General features: G+C 44.0%; 1 protein-coding gene across 7 annotated transcripts in view; it reads right to left on the bottom strand.

Annotated features, from left to right (window-relative positions):
- AMBRA1 (autophagy and beclin 1 regulator 1) overlaps window positions 1-13,716 on the bottom strand; it is a 198,223-nt gene that overhangs the window by 145,828 nt on the left and 38,679 nt on the right. For 4 of the 7 annotated variants that reach the window (XM_008000119.3, XM_008000145.3, XM_008000126.3 and 1 more), the window contains exons 2-7: window positions 8,177-8,431; window positions 7,739-7,797; window positions 7,030-7,213; window positions 5,516-5,688; window positions 3,896-3,962; window positions 1,867-3,320 (exon numbers count right to left, since the gene is read on the bottom strand). In XM_008000119.3, coding sequence (XP_007998310.2) covers window positions 1,867-3,320; window positions 3,896-3,962; window positions 5,516-5,688; window positions 7,030-7,213; window positions 7,739-7,797; window positions 8,177-8,311 — 2,072 coding nt within the window. In that variant the 5' untranslated portion in view covers window positions 8,312-8,431. The remainder of the gene's footprint in view (window positions 1-1,866; window positions 3,321-3,895; window positions 3,963-5,515; window positions 5,689-7,029; window positions 7,214-7,738; window positions 7,798-8,176; window positions 8,432-13,716) is intronic. The other 3 variants (XM_008000159.3, XM_008000170.3, XM_037999433.2) reach the window with 1 other exon arrangement.

Raw genomic sequence — 13,716 nt, 5'->3', positions numbered from 1 at the left:
GTTCTGGGATTACAGGCATGAGCCACCGCACTGGGCAGTAACTGGTATCACTAATTATGATCAAACAATAAAGTTTATTTTAAACCACTCAGGTATTTCTCAGAATAGCACACGAAGAGGTACTACTAAAGCAGAATGGACAAAAGCTAACCAGAGTCCACTGGTATTACAGAAACAGCAACTGCTTGGTTTCTTAGAGCAGTAACTGAAGACAGTCCTTTTACAGCGATCTTTAATAAACTTTTTAAGTGCCTACTACATGTCATGCACTGTGTTGACTGCCTTCTCACGTCTCTTGGCAAAGAGGAAGAAGAGAGGCTCGGGCCCCTGATGAAGACCAGTATGCAAGGCACAATATTCCAAAACCAGGAATTGAGGAGCCGTTAATCCAGAACTGGTTTCAAGTATATGAGCAGAGTTAGCAAACCTCTCTATTTTGTTTATCTTTCACATCCAGTCAAGTCTCCCTCTGTTTCCCACCCCAAGCCCTTAGTAAATGCCCAAGAACCTACATGCACTATACCCTTTCCTCCCTGGCATGTGCTGGTTCCCTAAAATAAAAAGGTCTTTCCCTCTCCAAATCCTACCCATCTTTCAAGACTTGATTTTGCAAAGCCTTCTTGGATGATACTTCCCTTTCTCTGAGACTGCATCCAATCTCAATACCACACAATGAAGCATTTGCTCATCTACACTTTTGAAAAATTTTGTTGTCTTGCCTCCACAATAACACTGTAGACTCAGGTTGGTAAAGACCATGTATTATACTTCTTTTGTATTTCCCACAGTGCCTAGCACAGTACTAGAAAATTTGTAACCATTCAACTAACACTTATTGACTGAGTACTGTCTAAAGCATCCTCCCAAAATAACAAGTACATTATGTGCATAATTCATATTCCCACCCTTGTTAGAAGCTTATGTCAGAGAAATTTCAGTTGCTTCGACAGAGGATGTAATGCAGCGCAATATGCTGTTTGGATCCAACAGGCATATTCTGGGAGTTGGTGATTATGCTAGCTTTGACCTTTACAAAATTACAGAAAGAAGTCCCTAATAAATCAAGATAGATGCGCACATAGCCATTCATGGAACATGCGGTGGGCGATCAACTACACCCACTCTGTTTCTGCCATGAAAGAGTTGGCTAGGATGCCAATCCGAGTATGGAGAGTCCTTCCTTCCATGAATTCCTCTTCTTCTCCACCCCAAGGTGAATGTCCGTCTGGAAGGTCCATTCAGAGAATCTCAACTGAGCAACTAATAGGCTGTCCAAAAACAAGTATCTCTGAAAAAATTGGAACTTTCCTTGACATACATATATATAGATATACATATTTTTTTCTTTTCCTTTTGTCAAACTGCAGTGTTCCAAAAGATAAGGATTAGGAAGTGAACTCGCTTGTCCAAAGCAACACAATCAGCAAAGAATCAATAGACTAATCTGTACCATGCAGGGTTCTCTTTTACTTATTCCTAGGCACGCTGGGACATTGTTTTGTCTCACAATAAGTAGTCCTGCACATACAACGTCTCAAGAAGGTCAAAAAGCAGGGCAGAGAAAGTCAATGATTCCATCTCCTCATGCCTCTCTAACCTAATCTACACTCTCCTTTCAAGGCTAAAGCCAGAACCTTGAGCTTAGCCAGAAATAGAGCTAGCACAGCCAACTGACTCATACTGCTAGGCCCTATCCTGTCTCTGCCACCAGAGCAAGATTTTCCAAGAAAATGCAATGGGGAGATCAGAAGCAGATGCGTGGGTCCCAGACACTCCAAATACAGCCACAACATCTATAGGACTGAAGGAAATGATACAAGGAGAAAAGCAAGGGGTGCAGGAGAAGACAGGAAAGCAACTGCTTACCTCCTGAGTGAATCCTCCTCAGAGCTTTCCTCAGGCATATCCTGATGTAAGGCCTCCTGTGACACAGTTCCAGATCTGCTGGACTGGGTGTAAATTCTTTCCCAGTGGCCTGTCTCCTGGTTAAAGGCCACCCCCACAGTCCTCTCCTCCTGCGGACTAGCAGAGCTGCTCAACTCCAGCCTGCTGGAGCTGGGTGTTTGGCCCTCAGTCCGCTCAAGAGGTGGTAACTGGCTGCCACTCGATGGCACACCCTCAAAGGAGCTGGGGACCTGCCAGGAGGAGCTAGCCTCGCCAGAGGAGTAGTTAGGTGTGGTTCTTTCCCAGCGCAGGGTATCGTTGTTGAAGGTCAGGAGATTGTGGCAAGCACGACAGCGATTCAGGTGGCCACGGGACAGGTTGGAGTTGTTCTCACTGCTGTGTGGGGTGGGCTGGTGGGAAGGGCCTGGCCTTTCAGATTCAAGGTTATTGTTGAGCATTTCCTGGGCCTGCTGGGTCTGGGGAGCTTCCCCACTCAGGCTCTGATCCAGCTCCTGAAGCCGGTCATACTCCAAAAAGAAGCGTCTCAGGTCACACTGAAGCTCATGGCGAATGTTGCCCGAGTTATTCTGGCTGGAGCCATTCCCTCCATCTGACTCAGTTGCCAACCCTGATGCTGGAAAACCCCTCCCTTCTGTGGCTGAAGTGTACACAGATGCCTGAGAGCCACCTTCCTGCTGTCTCAGCACAGACAGCAAACTCACTGAAGAGGCACTGGTCCTGGGCGGGGGCATGGATTCCGCCTCAGAGCGGGAGTTCAGACTGAGTACTGTCCGGGTCCACTCAGATCCTGTCAACCCGGGAGCTATTTCTCGGTGATACCTAGAAGGGTGGCTAGACAGAGGCCCTCCCAAAGAGCGGCGGGTAGGACCCAGACTGAGGTTGCGGAGCGTGTTGCCGGCAGTGCTGCTCTGGACTGTACTGAAGGCAGACGGCCGGTTCAGGAGGCCCTGGTCCTGCTGCGTTGACGAGGCCTGCTCCGGGGGATGGAAGGGCTCGGTCTGTACAAAAGAAAAGGAAGGGGTAGTAGCTCTGGCAGAAGCAGGGGGGACACTGTCCTGGTGTGGCAAGAGGGAAGGAACTCGAGTGCCAGAGCAGCGGCTGCAAAGGCACAGGATCCCAAGGTGCTGGCAGCACTCAGCTGTGGGGTAACTGACCCGCTGTCGGAGCCTGATGTAAGCGGAAGTCCTGGGGCGCTCCGTGGAGGGCTGAGGGGGAGGCGGTGGGGGTGAGGGGGTAGCAGAATCTTGCACTGTGCTTTGCTCTCCCACCTGGATGCCAGAAGAGCGGGAGGACAGCATGTGCAGGAAATTGTGGAGGAGAGGTGTCCGGCGAACTGGCTGTGATTGCAGGAGGGCACGCTGACGGTAGTGGGATAATTCTGTTCCATCTATGGGGATCTCTGGTTCGTCATCACCCTGCAACGTGGACCAGCATGGGGCAGGGGGTAGAGCAAGGCAGTTAGGTAGTACCTCTAAGTAAATCAAGAAAAACTAACCACTGACAATCATCCAAGGAAAACAATGTTCACAGGTAGGAAACAACTCTCTACCCCTGAAGCACTGACAACTGGCCTCAGATTCAGAATAATCCCATGGTATTAAAATTTCCACTCCCAATCAGCAGCATATCTGAATGAGTGCAGCTGACAAACCAATTGTCTTACAAAAGACATCTCTCTATGACATGGAAGCAGTGAGGGGAAGCGAAATGTCAACCAGCCAGAGGCACATGAGTGACAAGCTATCCAACATTGTCTAGTGATGATAACGGTTACTTCTAATGAGGCGATCACTGGAGAGTTTTAGAATCGACTCTCCTGTCAAGATTATGACTATAACCCTGAATATACAATCTGAAGCTAGCTTTAAATTTTGACTGGAAAGAAAGACTTGGGTATTGAGAATTAAAATCCAATATAATCAGAATTGGAATACTAGTTAGGAAAATAACTCACAGTTTAGCTGGAATTGGAACTGCTGGACTAACTTACCTGTTGATTAGAGGGGTTAACAATTGCTGTGAGTAAGTAGTGTCCAAGTGGATCAAATCTCACCAGACTGAAATCACAGAAGAGACAAAGATACGCATAGAGAGATTATGTTAACTGAGAAGAGAAAACTTGTGTTCAAATTTATAGCAATCATTACTGATAACTGGTATCACTCAGGTATCCACTTCATTCAAGACTTTCAAAACTTTCAAAGAGATTAAAATAACAACACTCAATACTTCTTGCCAGAGTAAAGGAATATGTATCACAAAAATAACAATTTCACATGAAAAACACCTAGGGTTTCCATCCCAGGAAACAGCTACATTAAGCACATCTTTGCTCAAATATAAGAGCTCATCCTAACCATAAAGCATAAAATGCTCTCACACTCTGCCACAGAATCAGTTCTTCCCTCATATGGCAGCTACACCAGCAAGAAGCATGAATCTTGGTGGCAACGAACAGACCCAGCATTAAATGACATAGCTGAAACCAGAAAATTGGCCTGTATTTGACTGCCAATCCAAGAGGACCAAAGAAACACAATGCATCATCTTTAATAGCGGCAATATGTTTTGATCTTGAGGACTAAATAAATGTCAATTACATGCTTACATCTCCATCTTCCAGTTTGATATACAAAGACAACCCAACGAGGTATCTAAAATACCACCCAAACTTGTTTCAGGTTTTCCCAAAGAAGGACTATCTAAAACACAGTTAACTTTGAAACTAAAAGAGAGTCTAATGACCCTGGTCTCCAAAGTTCAGAAGAGGAGGCCAATAAGGGAAAGCTGAAATGAACAAAATGAGTGTCTCCCAGCTGATTAGTCAGCTGTTTAGAAAGTAGGAGGCAGCCAGGTGCAGTGGCTCACACCTATAATCCCAACACTCTGGGAGGCCAAAGCAGGAGGATCACTGAAGGCCAGGAGTTCAAGACTAGCCTGAGCAACACAGTGAGACCCCCCGTCTCTACAAAAAAATTTAAAAATTAGCTGAGAGTGGTTGCACACACCTGTAGTCCCAGACACTCACAAGACTGAAGTGGGAGGATTGCTTGGGCCCATGAGGTCAAGGCTGCATTAACTTGGGCCCATGAAGTCATGGCTACACAACTATACTCCAGCCTGGGTAACAGAGCAAGACCCTGTCTCTTTAATAATAAAATAAAAAAGGGCAGGGGTGGGCACGGTGGCTCACGCCTATAATCACAGCACTTTGGGAGGCTGAGGTGGGCAGATCACTTGAGGCCAGGAGTTCAAGACCATCCTGGACAACATGGTGAAACCCTGTGTCTACTAAAAATACAAAATAATGAGCCGGGTGTGGTGGTGGGCACCTGCAATTCCAGCTACTTAGCAGGCTGAGCCACGAGAATAGCTTGAATCCAGGAGGTAGAGGTCACAGTGAGATGAGATTGCACCACTGCACTCCACCCTGGGTGACAGAGTGAGACCCTGCCTCAAAAAAAAAAAAAAAAAAACATAGGAGGAGCTGTGAAGATGACAACTTCCCCTGAGCAGGGATAACAACCTGTCTTCCAAAGTGACAGCCGGCAGAATGTTCTCTATCATGTGAGTCCTGTGCCAGACAATGCTGATGGGGCAGCGCACTCACCGGACCCGTTCCATCTCACTAGCTGTCTTCACCACAGCAAAGGGTTCCCGTCGACTCCAGTCCCAGAAGTGGATCTCATTGGCAGTGGCAATCAGCAGGAGCTGAGCCGTAGGGTGGAAAGCCAGGGAGGCAATGGCATTGTTGCTATCTGTGAACCAGCTTTCACTGCCACCCTGCGAACAAACCAATTCCAGATATTCTCAGGTTACAAGCCACCAGCATACTGGGAAGTCAATTTCAAGAAAGGTCCATTTAAGGTAAAATGACTACGTCTAGTGACTACTTTAAATACACCCTTGTAAAAAGATGTAGAAGATCAGTGATCTGGCAGTGCCACTAATTTATCAGACAAATACTATACAATCAGCTCAGTTCTTCAAATTATTCACAATCTACAAGCAATAAGCATATATACACAGTTCCTACTTCTTTTTTTTTTTTTTTGACAGGGGGTTTCATTCTGTTACCCAGACTGGAGTGCAGTGGCACAATCTCAGTGCACTGCAACCTCTGCCTCCTAGGTTCAAGCATTCCTCGCACCTCAGCCTCCCAAGTAGCTGGGACCACAGGCACATGGCACCATGCTCGGCTAATTTTGTATAATTTTGTGTATAATATTTTTGGTATAATATCCTGCCCAGGCTGGTCTTGAACTCCTGAACTCAAGCAATCCTCCTGCCTTGGTCTCCCAAAGTGCTAGGATTACAGGCGTGAGTCACCGCGCCCAGCTCACAGTTCCTATATCTAAAGCCTGAGAAAAACTCAAGCTTGGTGCACAACATGGTGCAAGACAACCTGCTAGCCAGTTACTAGGACAAAGAGGATCTTGCTTTGATGATCATGATCGGAGTACAGGACAATCTTTGCCCTTACACAACAGAAATCCATCCTGAACATATCTTAGATTCTCCTGTACTATGTCACAATGGGCCAAAGGAAGCAAAAGCAGATGTTCATCTTAGAATGGAAGACAATCTCAGGGCATGCTTAAGCTATTGCAAAAAAAACCAAAAAGGAATGGAAGACAGGGAATTAGACTTCCTATTAATTAAGTGGGCAATGTCTACCACAATATATTCAGATGTAGTCCTAAGAACCCGGTTAGGCTCTTCCAGAATTAAAAACTCAATGGTAAACAAGTCTCTGTATTTAGAATACCAAAAGAGGCTGGGCATGGTGACTCACACCTATAATCCCAGTACTTTGGGAGGCTGAGGCAGGCGGACCACTTGAGGTCAGGAGTTTGAGACCAGCCTGGCCAACATAGTGAAATCCCGTCTCTACCAAAAACATAAAAATTAGCCAGGCATGATGGCACATGCCTGTACTCCCAGCTACTTGGGAGGCTGAGGCAGAAGTTATCACTTGAACCTGGGAGGCGGAGGTTGTAGTGAGCTGAGATCGCGCCACTGTACACCAGCCTGGGTGACAGAGTGAGACTCCGTCTCAGGAAAAAAAAAAAAAAAAAAAAAACAGAATACCAAAAGAAAAGGGTATCTTAAGGAAATACTCACGTGTAAATCCCAAATCCTAACCTCCCCATCTAGGCAGCCGGAAGCAATAAGGCCTGAGATGGTGGGATGAAAAGTGACACACCACGGAGTACGGCGGTGTCCAATCAAGGAATGAACACACTTGCCAGTCTTCACCTCCGTAATATAGATATTATGATTCACATGGGTGGAGGCTAAGAGAGTCCTAGAAAATCAAAGAGTAGAACTAATTCAGAAGCATGTGGAAGGGTAACCAACCTTATCAACTTTGGACAACACAGAATAGTGATGCTACCTGCCAATCCCAACATGAAAGAACCTAAGCTTTGTACGTTAGGCAGTATATCTACAAACAGAAATATTCTGATCTTTAAAGGCTTTTGGCTTGTCCACGCTGTCCCCAAATGACACATGCCACATTCAGAAAATGTTTTTTCCCACTGGAATAACCATCATGCCACTGGTGAGCTGTATCACACAGGCAAATGATTGTTATTGAGAAACTTTCCAAGTTTTGATCCTCTCAGTTTCCTTTGCTTGTTCTCATGATTTTTCAGGTTAGCACTGCTCATCTACTTTCTTTCCCTTTCTGACACGTGGCCAAAGCACTGTTCATAAAGTACTTCAGAGAGCCTTTAGGGACTGACTTGGAAGATCAAGCCAGGCCAAATATACAGAAAGCACTGTTATCACAAATCTTAAGGTTAAGTTACAGATAATTACTAAGTACCTGTCTGGGCTGAAGGCCAATAAGAAGGTAGAGCGTGGACTATCCGGCAGTTCTACTCTCTGGGAGACAAAAAAAAAAAAAAGAAGTTAAAATACATAGACTATGTATTTTATACACTATGGTTCACCCTATCTCAAAAGCACATTAACCATTCTAGATTAGTATTCACAGTGTAGGCTTAAAAACTGGAGACAATGATCAAGCTACAAATTGAGAGAGATAAACCTAAATTACCTTCAGGAAAACTGTCTAGCTCTAAAGGAAAAAGATATTTCTAGCACATTAATTCTTTCAAATTTACAAACAACTCCCTAAGTCAGATATGTCAACTCTCCCACACAAGATAAATATATCCCAACTCTGCTGTTAAACCATTCTAAGATCTCATTCTACCATCACCAGCACAAATCCTATGTGAAATATAGCCATTTTCCTTACCTTGCCCTCCCATTTCATCCACCGGGTTTTATCTTCCACCAGCTCCTGCAGAAGCCGCTGAGCTCCCATGGCCCGAGCACCCCGTTCTCGCCCCCAGAGTATCCGGACAGCATTCTTTTCTGGGACAACCTTCATGGCGCTCAGTAGCCACTGTCACACCAGGCCCAGGAAATGAAGGAGCAAGTAACAGCTCCAACACACTGAAGCAGCTAAAATGAGGCCATACAGGTCCTTGTAAGTTGTCTTCATGGAAATCTAAGGAATAAAGAATAATGTCAAAGAATGACTATTCTGCAACGAGAAGCTTTCCATTGCAAATACAATTCTAGCTCAAAAGGCAAATTATTCTTTTCCTATTTAATGACACTTTCTCAGAAAAGACCCTTCTCCCAGAATTTTTCTTCCAAAAATATTTCATACTCTCATATTCTCCATAGCTCAACCTTATATCTAAAGAAAGGATCAGGCCAGGCACAGTGGCTCACGCCTGTAATCCCTGAACTTTGGGAGGCCAAGGAGGGTGGATTGCTTGAGGTCAGGAGTTTGAGACAGCCTGGCCAACATGGTGAAACCCCATCTCTACTAAAATACAAAAATTAGCCGTGTGTGGTGGCAAGCACCTGTAATCCCAGCTACTCATCAGACTGAGGCAGGAGAATTGCTTGAACCCAGGAGGCAGAGGTTGTAGAGAGCTGAAATAGTGCCATTGCACTCCAGTGCCTGGGTGACAGAGCGAGACTCCGTCTCAAAAAAAAAAAAAGATTATTTGAGAGTACCTTTCTCACTCATTTTCTCCTCTCCACTAAAGATTCAGGGTAGAGGACAGAGAAGGAAAAGGAAGGAAAAAAAAAAAATCAGGTTCTTTTTCTCATCTACCACAAGACTTATAAAGAAAAAACTTCATCACAAATTAAAATTCTACTAAAATGGCAACTAGCAGAACAGTACACACAAGTATAATGATTAAAGAACAAATTGTGGTCTATACACTGGACTATGTAGCCTGATAAAATGGTATTTCAAAAGAATATCTACATATGTACAATGTTATCCATTGTGGCACTGTTTCTTCCAACTCCACTATGTATGTTTTCAAAAAATAGGAAAGTTGAAAAAATAGTACAATAAACATACACTATTCTCCACCTAGACTCAAGATTGTTAATATTTTGCCAAATTTGCCTCATCTAGCTCCATGGATAGAGATATGGCTACATCAAAGTTGTTTTATTGTTTTGTTTTGTTGTATAATTTTGGAATTATTTCAGTAGGTATCAAGACACTTTAACCCCGCATATTTACTTCACTATGCACCTCTCCTAGGAAGAAGGACGTTCTGCCTCATAACCACAATAACATTACTATACCAATTATCATCGAATACTTCAGTTCTCGTTCGAATCTTCCCAATTGCCAAAAAAAATTTCATTTATAGTTGACTTAAAAAAAATCCAGAATCTAATCAAAACTCAAGCAATGACTTTGGACATTTATGTCTCTTTAGTCTCCTTTATCCTAGAATGGCCTCCACGTTTTGTTTTGTTTTCATTTGTGACACTAGCTTTTTTTTGGGGGGGGGGGGGCGGGGGACACAGTCTCACTCTGTGGCCCAAGTTGGAGTGCAACAGTGCAATCTCGGCTCACTGCAACCTCTGCCTCCTGGGTTGAAGCAATTCTCCTGCCTCAGCCTCCCAAGTAGCTGAGATTACAGGCACCTGCCACCACACCCAGCTAATTTTTGTATTTTTAGTAGAGACCAGGTTTTGCCATGTTGGCCAGGCTGGTCTTAAACTCCTGACCTCAGGTGATCCACCCGCCTCAGCCTCACAAAGTGCTGGGATTACAGGCCTGAGCTACTGTACCCAGCTGACACTAGCTTTTCTAAAAGATTAGGACAGTTGACTTGTTAGAATGCCTTACATCCTAGACTCAACTGATTGCTTCCTCATAGTAGCATTTAGCTTGCCTTTCTATACCTTTATTTCCTGTAAACAATAGGTTAGGTCTAAAATCTTCATTAGTTTACATGTTTTTGGTGACAGTGCATCACAGTTGATGTGCCTAAATACCTCAAGGTGGAGTACATCAGGTGGCACATATTTTCAGACTGTACAATCATTAGTGATCATTTGTTGAAATACGATTACTTGGTTGAGGTTGTTAACAGCCAGACCGCTTTGTAAAGAAATATCTCCCCCTTTACAGTTAGTAATCTGTGGCTATTATTTGGCATCATGTAAATATACTATTCCTTCTCAACTTTTTACTTAATGGTTTAACATTCATTAATGATTCCCTCTTGTACTTTTTTAAAGGGGGGAGATGCTGAAAATATTGATTTTCTAATTCTATCATTATTTCTAGATGTATTAGCTGGCTTTCCTGTACAAATAATAAATTTCCCTTAAAAATTGGTGCAGAGGAGGTACTAATTCTGTCTTATTGCTTACAATAGCAAAAACTGAGGACAACCCAACTGTCCATCTAAAGGGTACTGGATGACTAATCTATGACAAGGAAGATTCTCTGGCTACTGATAATAGATGTACAAAATATATTGTCGAGAGAGGAAAAAAAGCAGGGTACAAAACAATATATTGAGTAAAGCTACTTTTGAATAAGAAGAAAAACTAATGGTAATGCACTGGGGACCGGAGGGACTAGATAAATGGAAACAAAAATGGATGCAATACCTGTCAGTGTTTTTGAAATGGAATGTTAGTTTGTGGTATGTTTTTTGTTTTTTTGTTTTTTTTTTAGAAACAGGGTATCACTCTATCACCCAGACTGGAGTGCGATGGTGCAATCATGGCTCACTGCAGCCTCAAAGTGCTGGGCTCAAGCAATCCTCCTGCCTCAGCCTCCAGAGTAGCTAACTTTTAAAATTATGTTAAAGATGGGGTCTCACTATGTTCCCCAGGCTGGTGCAAACCACTGCACTAGGTGCTGAAATTTTAGTTTTTGAAAAAGGTGTATCTGTTACCTTTATGAAAAATTTTGTTTAAAATATTAAACAACGCCAGTCGCAATGGCTCACGCCTATAATCCCAGCATTTTGGAAGGCCGAGGTGGGTGGATCACCTGAGATCAGGAGTTCAAGACCAGCCTGGCCAACATGGCAAAACCTACTGTACTAAAAATATAAAATTTACTCTACTAAAAAGACAAAAATTAGGCCGGGTGCAGTGGCTCACGCCTGTAATCTCAGCACTTTGGGAGACCGAGGTGGGCAGATCACCTGAGGTCAGGAGTTCGAGACCAGGCTGGCCAAAATGGTGAAACCCCATCCCTATTAAAAATACAAAAATTAGCCCGGCATGGTGGCAGGCACCTGTAATCCCAGCTACTCAGGAGGCTGAGGCTGGAGAATTGCTTGAACCCGGGAGATGGAGGTTGTAGTTAGCCAAGATCACATCACTGCACTCTAGCCTGGGTGACAGAGTGAAACTCCATCTCCAAAAAAAAAAAAAAAATTAACAAATTAATTAATCAAAAATAAAATAAAATAAAATATTACATGAGGCCAGGCATGGTGGCTCACGCCTATAATCCCAGCACTTTGGGAGATGAAGGCAGGCAGATCACTTGAGGTCAGGAGTTCGATATCAGCCTGGCCAACATGGAGAAACCCCATCTCTACTGAAAATACAAAAATTAGTCAGGCATGGTGGTGCACACCTGTAATCCCAGCTACTTGGGAGGCTGAGGCACGAGAAATGCTTGAACCCAGGAGGCTAAGGTTGTAGTGAGTCGAGACGGCGCCACTGCACTCCAGCCTGAGTGACAGAGTGAAACTCTATCTCAAAAAACAAAAAAAATGGTCAGGTGCGGTGGCTCAAGCCTGTAATCCCAGCACTTTGGGAGGCTGAGGTGGGTGGATCACGAGGTCAAGAGATCGAGACCATCCTGGCCAACATGGTGAAACCCCGTCTCTACTAAAAATACAAAAATTAGCCATGCGTGATGGTACGCGCCTGTAATCCCAGTCACTCGGGGGACTGAGGAAGGAGAATCACTTGAACCACGGAGGCAGACGTTGCAGTGGGCTGAAATCATGCCATTGCACTCTAGCCTGGGCAACAGAGCGAGACTCTGTCTCCAAAAAAAAAAAAAAAAAAATTAAATTATGCAGTAAGTACATGTTAAGTGAAAAAAGAACACAAAATTTTATATGCAGTATAATCCCAACTTTGTTTAAAAAATATTTGGAGAGACGGGCACAGTGGCTCACGCCTGTAATCCCAGCACTTTTGGAGGCCGAGGTGGGTGGATCACAAGGTAAGGAGATCGAGACCATACTGGCTAACATGGTGAAACCCTATCTCTACTAAAAAAACAAAAAATTAGCCGGGCGTGGTGGTGGGATCACATCACTGCACTCCAGCCTGGGCGACAGAGTGATTCTCCATCTCAAAAAAAAAAAAGTTTGGAGAAAAAGGACACAAAAGAAATATAATAAATACTAACCATGGTTGTCTTTGAGTGGTGGCATTATTGGTGATTTAATAATTTTAATAGGCAAGTTTCTATTTTTTTTCACTTTTTAATTTTAAGAATTATTACCAGAAGCCAAACCTCACCTTTCACTTTTTTTTTTTTTTTTTTGAGACAGAGTCTCACTCCGTCACCCAGGCTGGAGTGTAGCGGCACGATCTTGGCTCACTGCGACCTCTGCCTCCTGGGTTCAGGCAATTCTCCTGTCTCAGCCTCCCGAGTAGCTGGGACTACAGGTGCCTGCCACCATGTCCAGCTAATTTTTGTATTTTTAGTAGAGACACGGTTTCACCATGTTGGTCACGCTGGTCTCGAACTCCTGACCTAAGGTGATCCACCCGCCTCAGCCTCCCAAAGTGCTGGGATTACAGGCGTGAGCCACCATGCCCGGCCACCATTCTTTTTTTTTTTAAAGTAGTAACTACTTATTGTAAAAAGCCAAACAATAATTGGCTCTTTACATTTCACAAAAGGCTGCAATCTAAAGAGTATACAACCAGATGTATCCAAATACAGAAAGAAAAATAAACATTAAGAGCCTGCGTTGAAGTTCTCTCACTGGAGTACTAAGATGTAAAAGTCAGAAAGATTTCACAGTAAGAAAACACCAAGTTTGGCCAGGTACAGTGGCTCACACCTGTAATCCCAGCACTATGGGAGGCCAAAGCGGGCAGATCACAAGGTCAGGAGTTTGAGACCAGCCTGGCCAACATAGTGAAACCCCGTCTCTACTAAAAATATAAAAATTAGCCAGGCGTGATGGCTCACGCCTGTAGTCCCAGCTACTTGGGAGGCCAAGGTGGGAGAATCGCTTGGACCTGCAAGGCGGAGGTTGCAGTGAGCCAAGACCGCGCCATTGAACTCCAGCCTGGGTGACAGAGTGAGACTCCATCTCAAAAAAACAAAAACAAAAACAAAAACACCCACCAAGTTCCTAGTCCTACACAGCACACAGTTACCTAAGGAGTGACAAAGAAACAAATTCTAGCCTGTATCCTCATGATACAGCTCTTATCACTTATTAGTGCAAAAATATGTACTGAAAA

The sequence above is a fragment of the Chlorocebus sabaeus genome, chromosome 1 (assembly GCF_047675955.1).
Source record: "Chlorocebus sabaeus isolate Y175 chromosome 1, mChlSab1.0.hap1, whole genome shotgun sequence".
NCBI classification, from domain to species: Eukaryota; Metazoa; Chordata; class Mammalia; order Primates; family Cercopithecidae; genus Chlorocebus; species Chlorocebus sabaeus.
This window is presented reverse-complemented; position numbering and strand designations above follow the sequence as displayed.